Source organism: Sorex araneus, chromosome 4 (assembly GCF_027595985.1).
Source record: "Sorex araneus isolate mSorAra2 chromosome 4, mSorAra2.pri, whole genome shotgun sequence".
In the NCBI taxonomy this organism is placed as follows: domain Eukaryota; kingdom Metazoa; phylum Chordata; class Mammalia; order Eulipotyphla; family Soricidae; genus Sorex; species Sorex araneus.
Genome location: NC_073305.1, coordinates 198,805,148 through 198,822,751, shown reverse-complemented (window position 1 = coordinate 198,822,751; position 17,604 = coordinate 198,805,148). Strand labels below are relative to the sequence as shown.

The 17,604-nt window shown below is 62.2% G+C and overlaps 1 protein-coding gene across 1 annotated transcript in view; it reads left to right on the top strand.

Moving 5' to 3' along the window:
* LOC129404283 (general transcription factor II-I repeat domain-containing protein 2-like) overlaps positions 1 to 17,604 on the top strand; it is a 54,595-nt gene that overhangs the window by 19,278 nt on the left and 17,713 nt on the right. The window contains exons 3-9 of the mRNA XM_055136224.1: positions 130 to 268; positions 4,701 to 4,811; positions 6,516 to 6,699; positions 6,818 to 6,846; positions 7,619 to 7,673; positions 9,179 to 9,222; positions 10,949 to 11,026. Of these exons, the coding sequence (XP_054992199.1) occupies positions 130 to 268; positions 4,701 to 4,811; positions 6,516 to 6,699; positions 6,818 to 6,846; positions 7,619 to 7,673; positions 9,179 to 9,222; positions 10,949 to 11,026 (640 nt within the window). The remainder of the gene's footprint in view (positions 1 to 129; positions 269 to 4,700; positions 4,812 to 6,515; positions 6,700 to 6,817; positions 6,847 to 7,618; positions 7,674 to 9,178; positions 9,223 to 10,948; positions 11,027 to 17,604) is intronic.

Sequence of the window (17,604 nt, the reverse complement as noted above, 5' to 3'; positions counted from 1 at the left end):
ACAAGGAAACCAGCCGCCAGCCCCCCGTGCTGCCGCCCCCCGCCCCACGCACTCTCTTCTCAGGCCAGACCCCCTCGGCCTCCTGGGCCCGAGGGACCCCTCACCTCTCCCCCCCACTCTGCGTTGCAGTGCAAAGAGCTGGCCAAGTCCAAGGCGGAGGTGGCCTGCATCGCCGTGTACGAGACCGACGTGTTCGTCGTGGGCACCGAGCGGGGACGCGCCTTCATCAGCGCCAGGACGGACCTGCAGAAGGACTTTGCCCGCTACTGTAGGTGCCCCGGCCCCGCCCCACGTGGGCGCCTCGGGGGTTGTGGGGAGCCAAGACACAAGCAGCGTCGCTCCCAGGGGTGGCCGGGCTCGCCTCCCCCGGCCCGGCCCATGGCCCTGGCACTCGGGCCAGAGCATGGTAGTGCTCGGAGTTACAGACTTGCCTCAAGGAGTGCGGGACTCGGGCTGGAGCGACAGCACAGCAGGGAGGGCTGTGCACGAGGCCGACCCGGGTTCAATTCCCAGCATCCCATATGGTTCCCCGAGCACTGCCAGGAGTAATTCCTGAGTGCAGAGCCAGGAGCAACCCCTGTGCATCGCCAGGTGTGACCCAAAAATTAAAAAAAAATTTTTAAAGGAATGCGGAATCAGTACAGGGGTCCAGCTCTGGCCTTGCGTGCAGTCGATCCCAGTTTAGTTTTTGTTCTTGTTCATTTTTTGTTTCGCTTTTTGGGTCACACCTGGCGATGCTCAGGGCTTACTCCTTGGTCTGAAGACCATATGGGGTGCTGGGGACCTAACCCAAGGCAGCTACCCTCCCCGCTGGACTATCGCTCCAGCCCTTGTTCTCGTTGGACCCCAGCACTCCAGGGTATGACATAAAAAACTAGGGCCTGAGCGATAGCACAGCAGGGAGGGCATTTGCCTTGCACGAGGCCGACCCAGGTTCAATTCCCAGCATCCCATATGGTCCCCTGAGCACCGCCAGGAGTAATTCCTGAGTGCAGAGCCAGGAGTAACCCCTGTGCATCGCCGGGTGTGACCCAAAAAGAAAAAAAAAACCCTATGAACTGAAATGAAACAAAGAATACAGACAGAATAAATCATCTTTCGTTCTTAACTGCTAACTGATGTAAACGGTCTCCATGAAAGTCAGACTTGGAGTGTACTGCCAAGGGCCTGGAGAGATGATATGGGTTAGGAGAGGGCGCTGGTTTTCCATGGCCATCCCAGGTTTAATCCCCAGCATCACATATGGCCCCCCAGCTGGCCAGGAAGGAGCACAGAGGCAGGAGTCAGCCCTCTCACTGCTGGATGTGACCCAAAAACCAACCAAACAAAAACATTTGAACAAAGAATAACAAATATAAAGAAAATGACCTCCGCACCACCTTCTCTTTGTTGATAAAGATATTATGTCTTGTGAGGGGGTGCTTGGGGCTTGGTTTTTTGCTTTTTTTTTTTTTTTTTTTTGCCTTTTGGGTCACACCCGGCAATGCACAGGAGGAGTTACTCCTGGCGGTGCTCAGGGGACCATATGGGATGCTGGGAATTGAACCCGGGTCGGCCGCGTGCAAGGCAAACCCCCTACCCACTGTGCTATCGCTCCAGCCCCGGTGCTTGGGGCTTGGGACACACAAGTGCACACATGCATACATGCATACATGCGCATGTGCACAGGTACACATGCACACACGTGTGCACGCACACGCGTTACTCAGCCCAGCTGAGCGGGCCTGGCAGGGTTGGGTGCTCGGCCAGCGCGGCTGTCCCCTGAGCTCGGGCCTGTGTAGCATGGCGTCCACATGCGGGGGGAGGACCAGCCCTTCCACGTTCGTTGGCTTCCAACTCTCGGCCCACAGTGCTTTGTAAACTTGCTCCTGGCAGGTCCAGGCTTTTTTTATATCTTTGCTTTTTGGGTCACACCCGGTGATGCTCAGGGGTTACTCCTGACTCTGCACTCAGGAATTACCCCTGGCGGTGCTCAGGGGACCATATGGGATGCTGGGAATCGAACCCGCGTCGACCGCATGCAAGGCAAACGCCCTACCCACTGTGATGTCACTCCGGCCCCCAAGTCCATGCTTCTCTGCTGTGCTTTTCTATAACTTGATCCTGATTTTGTTTGTTTTGGTTTTGGGGCCACACCCAGCCGTGCTCAGGAGTTGCCCCTAAGGGGTCCATATGGTCCGTCCACAGCAGGCTCCCCCCCCTCCCCGCCTCCCCCGCCGCGCCGTGACTCCCAAGGAGGGTGACTCCTGAGGAGCTCCTGTTCGTCTCCTTGGAAGCCAGGAGGATTTTCTGTGGATCCACGTCCTGGGCCTTGCTCGGCTGCTGTGAGCACTTATCCCGAGCCCTCTCCAGTCGGCTGATGCTGAGGGATCGAGGGGAGTCGTGGCTCTTCCCTCTCCAGGACTGCGGCCTGGCTTCTTGGCCTCTCCACAGGCGCGGGGGCCCGGGGGTGCCGTGTCTTTCCATTCCACACGTTCCAGTGACGGCCTGTGGCGCCTCCTGGTTGTTGCTTGTGTCTGCGGCCACTTCTGTCAGTGCTTTTTCATTTTTGGGGGGCGGGGGGCTGCAGGTTTGGCTTTTGGGGCCACACCTGGTGGTGCTCAGGGGTTTCTCCTGGCTCTGCACTCAGGAATGACTCCTGGTGGTGCTCAGGGGACTCTAGGAGATGCCAAGGGTCGAGCTTGGGTCAGCCGCATGCAAGGCAAATGCCTTCCCCTCTGTACTGTGGCTCCTCTGTCAGTGCTCGGTGCCGAGGTTTGCCCCGGGGTCTCCTGCACGCAGAGCCTGTACCCCAGCCCCGGAGCACAGAAACCCCCAGCGCTGGTGTCCTGAGCCCCGGGTGACCCGACTGGGTGCAGGCAATCATTGCCCGCATTGGTGGCCCCTTCCCCGGGAGCCAGAAAGGGACCAGGCACGACCCGATTCCCGTGTGTCTGGTTCTCAGACGGGTCTCAGGCAGAAACCGCGGGGGGGCTGCGGACGCCGCTTGCTCCGTGTTCGCCCAGCGTTGGGACATCACGGCCCCCCATCCCCCCCGACGGCCGTTCCCCTTTGCTCCCACCGTGGCACACGGCCCTCCTTTGGGCCGCTCCAGCTCCTGACGTGGCTGAGGGACCGTGTTCTGGGGCGTCACCCAGTTACGGCCCCTCTGCTCGAGGTGACCCCCCCAGCTCCCTCTCGCAGCTGTGGTGGTGAGAGAGGGTTTGGGGACCTCCTGCTTCCTGCAGCCAGGAGCACCCCCCCCGCTGGTCACGGAAGGGAGCTTCCAGGAGGTTTCCAGCTGTGCCCCCCCACCCCGTCTCGCCTCCCCCTTGGGGGTCCTCAGACCCAGCAGACGGCTTCTTTGCTACACTCAGCCAGGGGGTGGGCGCCCTGCACCCCAGAGGGCTGCTCTCTGCCATGGCCTGGCCACCTGACCCCTGCCCGTGCCGAGGCTCTGCAGGGATGGAACCTGCTTCCTCCAGAGTTGTCCCTGCCCCCCCCCCCGGGCCCTGCCCCTTACCCTCAGGACACCTCCTTGTCCTCAGGAGCCCCCCTGCCACACTGACCCACCAGTACACCCCGCCTTCCCTGCCGGAGACTTTCCACACTGGTTGCTGAATGGGGGAGCAGGGGGCTGGTCCTGAGGATGCAGCAGAGGTGGTCCTACACACAGAGACCCTCACCTTTTTGCCTTTATTTATTTATTTATTTATTGTTTTTTGGGTCACACCCAGCGATGCACAGGGGTCACTCCTGGCTCTGCACTCAGGAATGACTCCTGGCGGTGCTCAGGGAACCCTATGGGATGCTGGGAATCGAACCCGGGTTGGCCGAGTGCAAGGCAAACGCCCCTCTCCGCTGTGCTGTCTATCTAGCCCCATCCTTTTTGTCACTGTTATCTTTGTCTTTGTTTCTGGGCCACACCCCACGATGCTCTGGGCTCACTCCTGGTTCTGCATGTGGGGATGGCTCCTGGCAGGCTCAGGGGACCCTGTGGGGTGCCAGGAATCAAATTCAGGTTGGCTGTGTGCAAAGCGAGCGCCCTCCCCGCTAGATTCTATCTACGGCTCTACTCTTTTGGGGAGGGCACCCGGACAGGCTTGAGGACCATATATGGTTTTTCATTTGGGTCACACCCAGCAGTACTCAGGGGTTACTCCTGGCTCTGCACTCAGGGATGACTCCTAGCGGTACTCAGGGGATAATGTGGGATGCTCGAGGGACCATGTGGGATGCTTGGGGATTGAACCTGAGTTGGCTGTTTGCAAGGCAAGCACCCTCCCTGCTATAGTACAGCTTTGGTCCCAACACGACAGTGTTTTGGCGGGGAGAGAGGGTTCCACCGAGTCATGCCCAGGGGACCCACTCGGGAGCTCCTGGAAACCCTCTGCAAACCAGTCTGGCCAGAGGACATGCTGGTGGTGGGGGAGTGGCCAGGGATGGGCTGTCAGGGATGAAGCTGGGCCTGGTGCCTGCAAGGCAAGCGCCCTGACCCCCGTCCACTCTCCCCGGCCTCACTCTCGCTTTTTCAACTGCATGGAGGGGAACGTTTGTCCGAAGGCCCCTTCCTGTGGCTGGGTCCCTGACAGCCCTTCACACTGAGTCAGTTGGTTTGGTCTTGGGTTGATTTTCCTCTCCGAAGGCCGTCCTGTGCCTGGCACCCACCCCCCACCCCGGACGGGCCCCACTGGCTGACTGTGCCCCTCGCTCCCTTCCAGGCACAGCGGAGGGGCTGCCCGAAACCCTGCCCGCTGAGGAGAAGCCCATGGACGCAGGGGAAAGGGACGCTCTCCAGAAGGCCGTGGAGGACCACTTCCGCTCCAGCTACGGTAACGGCCAGACAGCCCCACGGACGCGCGCTGCCGGCTCCGACACACAGACCTGTTCAAAAATTTCATTTGGGGGCTGGAGTGATAGCACAGCGGGTAGGGCATTTGCCTTGCACGTGGCCGACCCAGGTTCAATTCCCAGCATCCCATATGGTTCCCTGAGCACTCCCAGGAGTAATTCCTGAGTGCAGAGCCAGGAGTAACTCCTGAGCATCGCCAGGTATGGCCCAGAAAGAAAAAAAAATCACTTTTTTTTTTTAAATCTTATATATCATCATCATCATCATCATCATCATTATCCTGTTGATGGTCGATTTTCTCAAGCGGTCTCAGTACATCGCCATTCGCCCTAGTCCTGAGATTTTAGCAGCCTCTGTTTACTCGTCCTTCCCAATGATGCTGCATTGGAGGCTCTTTCAGGGTCAGGGGAATGAGACCCATCGTTGTTACTGGTTTTGGCATATGAATACGCCACAGGGAGTTTGCCAGGCTCTCCCATGAGGGCAGGAAACTCTGGGTAGCTTGCCAGGCTCTCCCAGAGGGAGAACTAGGCCATAAGATGTGGTGAAGCCTGGACGTGACCACGGCCGGTGGCCAGGGGCCCTCTGCGCCTCCAGACGGCCGGGAGGGTTAGATTTTAATCCTTGCTCCATTTTTTTTGTGGGGGGCGCACACTAGGTGGTGCTAAGGGGCTGCACCCGGTGCTCAGGGGCCACTCCCAGCAGTGCCGAGGGTGGAATCCTGCCCACAGCGGGTCAGGGCTGTGCCCCCCATCCCGAGTCACGTCTCCCGCCCGGTTGAGAGGAGCAGCTTCCCGCCCGAAGCCCCGCTCCACAAGCCGCAGGGACAGGTTTCCCTTACTAGGGGAAAGGAAATGCTTTTGGTAGCTTTGGTTTTGTTTTCTTTTGGGGGCCACACAGGGCAGTGTCCGGGGCTTCCTCCTGGCTCTGCACTCAGGGGCCACTGCTGGACGCCTTGGCTCCCAGGAGAGCGTGTGCAGGCAGACGCCCTCCCCACTCGACTGTTGCTCTGGCCCCGAGTCTGCATTTTTAAACCAGGAGACCCCCCCCCGCCCCTCCTCGGTGGGGCCCAGTGCCCCCTCCCAGTCTGCAGGCAGATGAATCGTGTTTGCGTCTCCTGACCCCCAGAAGACCCTCCTGACTCACTCTGTGCTGGAGCGTCTGCTAAAGACGTCCGTGCGCCCCATCTCCGACCCCACACCCCGACACTCACTGTTTCCCCCCTCTCTGCGCATCTCTGGGAGGGGGCCTTGTGTGGTTCATCCAGGGGCTTCAAGAAGGCCCTGGAGCCTCGACCCTTGTCTGGGCCCGTCTTTGTCCCTGGACGGTCCCCGCTCGCGCCCTGGGACCTCCCGCCTCCCGGGAGTGCTGGGCTCTGGGGGTCACCTCGGGGCTGACCCGCAGAGCAGGACAGGAGCCAGCACGGGGGTGACGTGAGCTGGGCGGCCGGGCCCTGACGAGGGCGGAACGGGGCCACGGAAAACTCGCCCTGCGCCTGGCCCTTCCCCTCCCCCCCCCCCCGTGCCCGGAAGGAGCCCGTGCTGGGCTCTCACCTGACCCGGCCCCTAACGTCAGACCTTGCCAGTGGCTCCCCCGGGCCCTTGTGGGGACACGGGGCTGCCTCGGGGCGCCTGGAGGAGCCGGGCCGGCCCGTGTCTCAGGGGCCCGCGGCCTGTCCTTGCAGGGCGAGCCCTGGGGGTGCTGGCGCCCGTGCCTGTCCCCTACGAGCAGGCGCTGGGAGAAGGCGCGGCCCTGGCGGCGCGGGGGCTCCCCCCGGCAGTCGCCTTGCAGCCCCCCGAGAACTACGACCTGGAGACTCTTCGGTGGATCGTGGAGAACAAGGCCGGGGTCTCCATCGTCATAAACAGGTGCGACGGCCCCGCCGGCCTGCCCCTGCCAGCCGGCTCCCCCCAGCCCGCCCCCGCCGGCCCCCTCAGCCCACCCCGCGCCCCGCTCCCGGGGCTCACAGCCTTGGTTTCCTTACAGGCCTTTCCTGGGCCCCGGCACTCGGCTGGGTAAGTGCTGCCTCCCCACTGCCCCCCACTGCCCCCCACTCGCCCCCTCGGGGTCCCACCAGGGAGCAGGAGCTACACCCCGCCCCCCGCCAGCCTTCTGCCCGCGCACTTCTGCAGCCGGCAGAGTTTGGGGGTGCCGTGCTACTTCATGGCCTTTGACCCATGACCCCCGCCCCCGGGACCGGCCAGCTCTGCGGGGTTCTGGTCCCAGCGGTGCGGCTCTGCTGGGCTCCTGAGACCACCGTGCTGGACGAGGGGTGAGCCTGTTCGGCGGGGGTGACCCCCTGTTCTCAGGGGGCTGCAGGGTTTCCCCACAGGCGGGGGTCGGGGGGAGCTCCCGAGGGGTCACACTGAAGGGCTTCGTGGAGCCATTGTGGGACCCAGGAGCTAATGAACCAGAAGCCTCGGGGAGCACCAGGCCCCTCCTCCCCCCACCCCCTCCCCGAGTCACCTCTTCTCTTCTGAGAAGATTGTTCCAGAATAGAGTCTGGCCTGTCTCAAAGCTCCAGTTACATGAGGCCCCGGCGGGGGGTGGGGGGTGCCCGGGTGGGGGTCCCCCGGAGAGGAGGGGCAGGACAGCGGGTCTGGAGGGCAGCGCTGGGGGGCACCCACAGCTCCACCCACAGGGACTATAGTCCCGACGGGGAAACTGAGGCCCCGTGAGTGGCCGGGGACCCGGCCCGTTGCCCGAGATGCTGGTGACTCAGCGACTCTGGCCCTGGCCTGGCTGAGCAGCACAGCATTCAGGGGGGTGTGTCTGTCTCTCCCGCAGAGGGGCCCGGCCCGGGGCCAGCGCCCGAGAGCTCCTCGCGGGCACCCCGGGAGAGGTAAGGCTGCCGCGGGGACAGACGCGGGGGCTCGCAGAGGCGCTCCCTGGGCCCGCGCTCGCTGCTGGTCCGTCTCGAGCTGTGGGGTGTCAGGAGTCGAACCTGGGCCAGCCATGTGCGAGGCCAGCGCCCTCCCCACTGTCCCATTATTCTGGCCCCACACGGGTTACATGTCTGTGTGTGTGTGTGTGTGTGTGTGTGTGTGTGTGTGTGTGTGAGAGAGAGAGAGAGAGAGAGAGAGAGAGAGAGAAGCAAGAAAGCTATTATTATTATTATTATTATTATTATTATTATTTTGGTTTTGGGGTTTTACTAGTTTGGGTTTTGTGTCTGGGCCATACCCGGTGGCTTGCTGCTGGCTCTGCACTCAGGGGTCACTCCTGGCAGTATTCGGGGACATGTTCGAGTGCCGGGTTTCAGACTGGGGCCGGCCGCCCCAAGGGAAGGGCCTGCCTGCTGTGCTGTCCCCTGGCCCCTGAAGCAAGGTAGTTTTTATCGGACAAAACTTACTTAGAAAGACGCACAAGAGGAGCCGGAGAGAGGACACTCGTGTTCGAGAGAGAACAGTCTTCCCCGGAGTGGAAGAAGCAAACAGAGGCATGGGGACAAGCCAGTGAGACACCTGTACAGGGGAGAACCAAACCAAAGGGCTGCTCTTGGCACAGTGCTCAGGGGGCCTTCGGGACCATGTGGTGCCAGGGGTGGAGCCCAGCAGGAGCCCTGACTGCTGCCTCCGCCCCTTCCTCCCGCCATCCCACCTGGGTCTGGGGGCTGGAGCAACAGCACAGCGGGGAGGGCGTTTGCCTTGCACGCTGCCAACCCGGGTTCAATTCCCAGCATCCCATATGGTCCCCTGAGCACCGCCAGGAGTAATTCCTGAGTGCAGAGCCAGGAGTGATCCCTGTGCATCTCTGGGTGTGACCCAGAAAGCAAAAAAAAAAAAAGAACAAAACAAAAAAGAAAACTCATCTGGGTCTGGAGGCTTCATTCACTGCTTTTTTTTTTCATTTTGGGTCACACCCGGTGATGCACAGGGGTCACTCCTGGCTCTGCACTCAGGAATCACTCCTGGCGCACCGGGGGGCCATATGGGATGCTGGGAATCGAACCCGTGTCAGCCTCGTGCAAGGCAAACGCCCAACCCCCACTGTGCTACTTCTCTGGCCCCCCCACCCCCGCGCTGCTCTTTTTTCCCTGTGTGTGGGGCTGGGGCTCAGACCTGCAGAGCCGCCGGCCGCCCTGGGCCGCTTCCCTGCCTTGCTTCATCCGTGTCCTCATCCACATGCATGTCGGTGCTGACTCCCTTCCCTTGAAGCTCTTCCTTTGGTCACCCGGGACGAGGCGGTTGACACTAACGTGTGGCACTGTGGTGTGTAGTGGGTTGGGGGGCGGGGGGCGGGGCATAGGTCCAGGGGCCCAGTGACTTAGGCTTTGCAGCCGGGGCCCAGAAGTGGGGGGGTCGGTCCCTCCGGCCTGTCTTCACCTGGGTCTCCTCCCCCTTGCAGCTGCGGCTCCATCAGCGTGAAAACGGAGCCCATGGAAGATTCCGGTATGTGCACCCGCACTTTCCAGAGCAAGCTTGTATCGGGTATCGGGTCCTTGTCTGATTCCCTTTGCTTTTTTGGGGGGCAGGAGGGGGTGACACACCCCGCTGTGCTCAGGGCTTACTGCTGGCAGTGCTGGGGATGGAGCCAGGCGTGGCCAAGTGCAAGCGGGAACACCAGAACCGGAACCGTACTCTCCTCCCAATTTCTTTTTGTTTCCTCAAGGACAAAGGAGGGGGAGGGGCTGGATCGATAGCACAGCGGGGAGGGCATTTGCCGAGGCCTACCCGGGTTGATTCCCAGCATCCCATATGGTCCCCTGAGGACCGCCAGGGGTAATTCCTGAGTGCAGAGCCAGGAGTGGCCCCTGAGCATCACTGGGTGTGACCCAAAAAGAAAAAAACAAAAAGGACAAAGGGGCCGGGGCGATAGTACAGCAGGGAGGGCGCTGGCTTTGCATGCAGCCGACCCGGGTTCGATTCCTGGCCCCCCTGCCCCATCTGAGCCTGAGCCTGCCAACACCTCCGGGGGTGGCCCTGAAACAGGAAGGGAAGAGAGGAGGGGGCTATGGCCCCTGGCACAGGAGGGCCGACAGTGGCCGCCCAGGGTTGAGCCTCCTTGCCCTGGGGGGTAGAGGCCAGTCCCCCCCCCACACGCGCACCGCAGGCTGTGGGGCTCTGACCCCCCCCCCAGTCTGTACAGTCTGGGCTCCCCTGGGGGGAGAGCGGGCCCGAGCCTGAGGCCAGCCCAGCTGTGCCCCCCACAGGGCCGAGGCTCCATCAAGAGCCTGGGGAGGGGGGTCTCCGCCCCCACCGGCACCGCCTTCCTCGCCAGCTGTCTCCCACCCTCCCGAGGACCCACCACAGCCTTGGCAGCGCCCCACCCCCACCCGCCAGGGCCTCCTTGATCAAACCTGCTCCTGTCAGCAGCCGTCTCTGGCCTGGGCTGCCGATGGCGTCCAGCTGCCGGCAGGCTCCTTGGGGCCCCACGGGTCCTGCTTCCGCCACATCTGGGAAGCACTTGTACCTGGCTGGGGGCGCGGCAGCTGGCAGGGGACTTTTAGCTTCTCTCAGTCCTGACCCCCTCCCTCCCCGCCGCCTGCACCCTCGGGCTGGGGGGCTGGTTCCCATCAGCACACCAGGCCCTCCGGAGAGTCACGTCTGGCCTGCAGCCTCCGGACAACCCGCTTTGCTTTGTGCCGAGAGCCTCCTTTGAAGCCCTCGGCAGACGTGGCCCAAGCCCCCGGCTCCACGCTTAGCCGGTCCAGCACTGCTCCGCTCCGCCCGGTCATTCTCCCCTTTCGGAACGCCCCCGAGTCCTCCGTCCCCCAGAGCCAGGGCTCGGGCACTTGCTTCCTGCTCACTCGCTCGTGGGCCGGTGGTGTTTGCCTCCCCGTTGCCTGCAGTTTTCCTTGCCCACCACGTGCCTGGCGTTTGTTCTCCGCTGTCTCACAGACGCGGCCTGCCAGCTCTTACGGCACGGCTGTTCCGCCCCCTGCTCTCCTGAGCCGTCAGAATCTCCTGATTTTGTGACTTCTTTTCTTTCCTTTTCTGTGCTCCGGGTTCCTCCTGGCTCTGCACTCAGGAATTACTCCCGGCGGTGCTCGGGGAACCCTATGGGATGCCGGGGATCGAACCCGGGTTGGATACGTGCAGAACAGACGCTTTCCCCACTGTGCTGTGGCTCCGGCCTCTGATTTTTTTTTTTTTTTAATTTCTATCACCGTCACAGGCTTGTCTCTGAAAGCAGCAGCCGTGTCGGTCAAGAGAGAGTCGGAAGAGCCCAGTTACCACCCATACGACACGGCAGGTAAGACCGTGCTGTAATCACTTTCTTCTCCAAAAACTACCTGTCATGACAATTTCCATTTCCTGCTACCCCTCCAAAAACCAGAGAGGAATAATAAAGGCCCCATCCGTGTAGCTGGACTCCAGCATGTTATCATCAAGAGGAAAAAAGATTTCACAGCCGTCAGAGATTCCGTTTCAGGGCCAGGGCCACGGGGGACGGCGCTCGTCTTGCACGTGGGTGACCCGAGTTCAATCCTCTGCATTCTAATTTTTTGTGTATTCTAATACATTCCCCCAGGAACCAGAGAAGGAGCTCTCCAAGCTGAGTTTAGGCTCTCCATGCCCGAGGCCCAGGGATCATGGTCCCTGAGCTCTGTGGGGAGCCACAGAGCCGAGTAGGCCCCTACCCTTAATACTTCCAGGTGGGACCCCAAAACAAACAAAAATGCTCCCCCCACTCCTGTCCTGTGTAGCCTGTTTCTTAAAGTTACTTAGAAAGTATAGAAAGTGTGGGCTGGAGCGATAGCACAGCGGGGAGGGTGTTTGCCTTGCACGTGGCCAACCCGGGTTCAATTCCCAGCATCCCATAGGGTCCCCCGAGCACCGCCAGGAGTGATTCCTGAGTGCAGAGCCAGGAGTAATCCGGAGTAATCCCCATGCATCATCGGGTGTGACCCAAAAAGGAAAAAAAAGTGTGGAAAGTGCAGGGCTGGAGCGGCAGGGCGGTGGGGAGGGAGTTGGCCTTGCCGAGGCCACTGAGTTGGATGTCTGCATCCCGTGTGCGCCCGCGAGCCCCGCCGGAGTGATCCTGGGCACAGAGCAGTCCCGGATGTAGCCCCCAAAATCCTAACCCCCACCAAGAAATAAAAACGTGTGTGTTTCTGATCCTGGTTCGATCCCAGGCACCACGTCGAGTCCCCGTGCGACTCCAGGAGTGACCTCTGAGCTCCGTCAGCAAGTGGCCCCGAAACACAGAAGGAAAATACTCGCCTTCACCGTCAGGGCTGGAGCAGTGGTCCAGCAGGGAGGGCGCTTGCCTCGCATGCGGCTGACCCGGGTCCGATCCCGGGCATCCCATAGGGTCCCCCAGCCCCCCAGCACAGCCAGGTGTCCTCCCAACAACAACAAAAAATAATAGAGGAGGAGGAGGAGGAAGAAGGAGGAGGAGGAGGAAGAAGGAGAAGGAGAAGGAGGAGGAAGAAGAAGGAGGAAGAAGGAGAAGGAGGAGGAGGAGGAGGAAGAAGGTGGAGGAGGAAGGAGAAGGAGGAGGAGGAAGGAGAAGGAGGAGGATGAGGAGGAAGGAGAAGAGGAGAAGGAGAAGAGGAGGAGGATGAGGAGGAAGAAGAAGAGGAGGAGGAGAAGAGGAGGAGGATGAGGAGGAAGAAGAAGAGGAGGAGGAGAAGGAGAAGAGGAGGAGGAGGAGGAGGAGGAAGAAAAGGAAAACAGTCCAGGAGCCAGAGAGAGTGGCGGGTCAGGAGGTGCCTTGCATGTGGCCGCCCGGGTTCGGTCCCCGATACTCAGTAGGGTCCCCGTGCACAGCCAGGAGCGAGCCCCGAGCACAGAGCCAGGACTCAGCTCTGAGCACTGCTGGGTGTGGCCCCCAAATCAAACAGTTGAAATGCAAACGACCTCATTAAAACGGGCAGCTGGGGCTGGAGCAATAGCACAGCAGGTAGGGCGTTTGCGTTGCACGCGGCCGACCCGGGTTCGATTCCCAGCATCCCATATGGTCCCCTGAGCACTGCCAGGGGTAATTCCTGAGTGCAGAGCCAGGAGTAACCCCTGTGCATCGCCGGGTGTGACCCAAAAAGCAAAAAAAAAAAAAGCGGGCAGCCATGTCAGCCACGGGCCCAGCTCGCCGGCCGAGACCCCGGGTTTGGCCCCTGGCGCCCCGTGCAACTGACTCAATGCAGTGGGCGCAGGCAGGGGAGGAGTAAGAAGACGTCAGGGTGGAGGCTGAGCAGTGACGCCGTTGGGAGGGCGCTTGCCTTGCATGGGGCCGACCTGGGTTCGATTCCTGGCACCGAGGGCGATCCCCTGTTGGCCACGTGTCTGACAAGTGCCCTCCCTGCCGGACCCTCGCTCCGGCCCAGCCTTTTTCTTTCTTGCACGGGAGGGCAGCTCCCGTGTCGTCTCGGCCACGCAGGGAACCCCCGCCCACCGTGAGGCCCCAGGGCACTGGTGCGTGCAGGCGTCGGGAGGCCCAAGACCCCTGGTCTCCGGCCTGGGTTCTAGCGGGCAGGACCGGCGCTGGTCTGGGTGGAGGAAGGTCAAGGTGCAGGTCGAGACAACGTCCCCTCCGCCTCCTGGCCCCCCAGCCCCCGGCTTCTCCTCCCCGCTGCCCGCGAGCCTGTCCACGCTCAGCCCCGTGCTGCCCCCTGCTGGTCACATCCTGTTCCTGCGCGGCCGTGACGTCCCAGCCAGCTGGGTCAGTGGCTGGGAAACACTTTCGTGCTCTTCTTCCCGGGAGCACCCCAGAATGTTCTGGATGTCACCCCAGGGCCTGGCGTGGCCTCATAGGGCATGAGAGGCGCTGCGGGCGGCCCGTTTCCCCGCCCCCAACTCATCCCTCCCACCCACACCTGGCCAGCTTCCGCCCCAGCCCAGCCTCCCCCCTGCCCCTCTTTCCTGTCTGACCCACACCCAGGGCGGAAGGATGCCCACTCCCCCCACCGTCCCCTGCTCGAGTCACCGCAGAATCGGTAAGCGCGCCCCGGGGTCCGGGCACCCCAGGACGGGGCCCTCCTGCCCCCGGGGCGGGCTGCGCAGTGACCCCGACAGTGTGAAACAGCACCGCGTTCCCGGCTGCAGGGGATGACCCTGGCCGCCCAGCAGGGGAGCACGGGGAGCAGTCCGGTCCACCCGAGGGTCTTGTGACCCCACGTGGGCAGTGCCAGGCGGTTTCCTGCAGGCTCTGGAGGCCTTCAGTAGGAGGGGTGGGCTGCTGTGGTGGGGGAGGGCAGGTGCCTCGGGCACCCCCCTGGGGACTGGGGTTGGCCGTGTCCTCCCGGGTTTCTTGGCCCTGGGGACCGGTGACTTCCGGGCCAGGCTCTCTGGCTCCTCGCTGGCCACTTGGGGCTCTGACGGGGTCACGGCCGGCGGCTGGTTTGAGCCGGCAGAGGAGTCGGAGCTGGAAGGAAAGTCCCGGGAACAGGACCCCACGGGCGGCCAGGCGGGGACAGACGCTGTTGGGGTGTCGGGGTGTCGGCTTCCGCCCTGGCCCAGGCGTCTCCGGCTCTGCGTCAGGAGCAGGAGTGAGACGGGCGCCCGAGGGTGCAGGCGCTGCTGCCCAGTGAAGGAAGGTGTGGAGGGGGCGGGGAAGGCGCTTCAGGGGGGCTCCCCCCTGCTCTGGGCCCTGCAGCCGCCGGGTGTGGCCCCAAAGCAAAATTAAACCACACAAGAACCTGGAGATGAAAAGGATGGGGCCGGAGCGATAGCACAGCGGGGAGGGCGTTTGCCTTGCACGCGGCCAACCCGGGTTCGATTCCCAGCACCCATTATGGTCCCCTGAGCACCACCAGGGGTGATTCCTGAGTGCAGAGCCAGGAGTAACCCCTGAGCATCGCCAGGTGTGAGCCAAAAAGAAAAAAGGAAAAAGAAAAGGAAGCCGTCGACAGGAGAAGACAGCAGGAGCGTGGCATCGGGGGAATGGCCTCCCCCGGAATCTGCCCCCAGAGGGGTGAGCGGACGGAGAAGCCCCCGTCAGCGCACGGCTCCACGGCACGGCCCAGTCATGCAGGCTGCCACCTTGTGTCTGGGGCTGGGGGGTGTCAGAGGCCAGGACAGACACAGACCGACACCCCCCCCCCCCACGCCTGGGACTTTGAGATACACAGCGAGGGAGGACGAAGGGCAGAAGCTCAGCACAGCGGGTGAACCGGCCCGCACAGCTCGGGGGCGGGGGCAGGCGCAGGCCCTTGGGAGAGGAAGGCGGGCACATCACAGGACCTCAATCAACAAAGTCTTAAGAAAAAAATGGTGGGGGGACCAGAGCGACAGAACAGTGGGGAGGGCATTTGCCTTGCACACGGCCAACTCGGGTTCGATCCCTGGCATCCCATAGAGTCCCCCAAGCACCGACGAGTACAGAGCCCCTGAGCATGGCCAGGTGTGACCCAAGAAGGCTAAAAATTAAATAAAAATAAGAGGGGGGTGGTTCACATCCGGATACGTAAACAGTTCAGCACCTATGACAACAGCAGTCTCTCGGAGGATGGGCAGAAGGGCTGGAGCGATAGTCCAGCGGAGAGGGCATTGGCCTTGCCCAGGGCTGACCTGGGTTCAATCCCCGGCATCCCATAGGGTCCTCCGAACACCGCCAGGAGTGATGTCCTGGGGCTGGAGCAGTAGCAGGTAGGGCATTTGCCTTGCATGTGGCCGATCTGGGTTCGATTCCCAGCATCCCATATGGTCCCCCGAGCACTGCCAGGAGTGATTCCTGAGTGCAGAGCCAGAAGTCAGCCCTGAGCATCGTCGGGTGTGACCCAAAAAGCCAAAAAAAAAGGAGTGATTCCTGAGTGCGGAGCCGGGAGTAACCCCTGAACATCACTGGGTGTGACCCCCCCCCGCAAGAAAAGAAAAAAGAAAGAAAGAAAATGGGCAGGGGACCCGTGTAGATGCTTCTCCCAAGATGGCGTTCGTGGTCAGCCTGAGGTGGTGTCCGTGCGTCCATCTGTGGCTCTCCCGTCTGTCCGTTCCTGCCTCTGAAATGCAGCCCGGAACCTCAGGGCCTGGCCGCCCAGCCCCGCCCTCGCCGCCGCTGTCCCCGTGTTGCCTGGGACGGGGCGGGGGTCCTGTGTTTCAGGACATGGCAGGCGTGTTTGCCCGGTGGGCGTGAGGCCGGGCGTGGGACCCCGGTGCTGCCTGACATGCCACCTGCCAGCAGCTCTGCCGAGAGCCTGGTGCCGGCCGGTTTCCAGCAGGTCTGTGGGCACAGCAGTGGGACCGCCCCGGCGAGCGTTGCAGCCAGGACGTGCCGCCCAACCGTGTGACACCCCCCCACACCCACCATACACAGCAGGGGGAGATCGGGACCCCAGGGGGCGTGCGACCCCCACGACTCCGCCGAGGGTGTTTATCTGAAGGCGAGAGGACACGAACACCCAGGGATACTCGCTGTGTGCGGGCACCGGGCACCGCCAGGCGTGGGCCCCTCCCCCGAGGGAAACGGGGCTGTGCACGCGTGTACACTGCGGTGCTGCTCTCGTGGCCAGTGCGTGCCTTGGCCCGTCTGTGGTGGGGGTGGAGACCGGTACGGACACGGTGGAGTAGCCCTAGGAAGCAGAGGGCGTCCTGGCTGGAGATGCCACTCAGGTGGGCGGCGCATGCCTGAAATGCTGAAGGGCCTGGGCTGAGTCCGTCCCCCGCCCCCCGCCCCGAGCTGCAGAAGAAAAGTAAGGGTGGGGGGCCGTTGCAGAGCAATAGTACAGCAGGGAGAACGTTTGTCCTGCATGCGGCCGAGCCAGGCTCGATGCCCGGCATCCCATAGGCTCTTCTGAGCATCGCCAGGATTGATCCCTGAGTGCGGAGCCAGGAAGCCCCCCGCGCTGCCCTGCCGGCCCCTCCATCTCCCCGAAGAGGAGGGAGCAGGAAAGAGCCCCACGATGAAGCCCGCGCCTCTCCGGGCCCCGGATCCAGTTGTCTGTGCTGCTTGAGAAGCACTGAGCTGCCAGGGTGTCGGGACCGGGAATGGTGGAGGGTCACACAGAGCCCGGGGGCTGGGCGCAGGGAAGATCGTCCAGGTGGGCAGCAAGGTGGAGGGAGAGAACAAAGCCAGACAGACAGAAGCAGGCGGCCTGGGCTTGGCCCCCAGGGAGGCCCCAGGGCTCCATGCGACCCCCTGGGTCCCAGTGCTGCCATCTCTGGCACCCACAGCCACATACCCACTGCGGCAGCACAAAGGAGAGAATTCTAGGGGGCTGGAGCGATGACACAGCGGGGAAGGCGTTTGCCTTGCACGCAGCCGACCCAGGTTCGGTTCCCAGCATCCCATAGGGTCCCCTGAGCACAACCAGGGGTGATTCCTGAGTGCAGAGCCAGGAGTAACCCCTGTGCATTGCCGGGTGTGACCCAAAAAGAAAAAAAAAAAGGAGGGAGAATTCTTTTTTTTTTTTTTTTGCTTTTTGGGTCATACCCAATGATGCATGGGGCTTACTCCTGGCTCTGCGCTCAGGAATTACTCCTGGCGATGCTTGAGGGACCATATGGGATGCTGGGAATTGAACCCGGGTCGGCCGCGTGCAAGGCAAAGGCCCTCCCCACTGTGCTATTGCTCCAGCCCCCAAAGGAGGGAGAATTCTAATCGTGCAGCGTTTTATTTTATGTTCCTGTGGGTCTTTAAAAAAGCCTTTTTGTCGTGATACGGCAATTTACAAAGTTGTTCCTAAGACAGTGGTATTTCAGGCAGCGTTTGGCACCAGTCTCACCCGGGTGTGACCTCTGCTCCACCAGTGTCCCCTGTCCCCCCCGCCCGGCCTGCCCCCTTTAGCAGGCAAGGGCAAGTCTGTTTCGTAAAAGTCCTTTTGTGACCGTCGTCACCTCTCTCGGTGGTGTTGCTGAAAGTCGCTGGGCGTCTCCGGGGCTGGTGGGTGCCGGCCG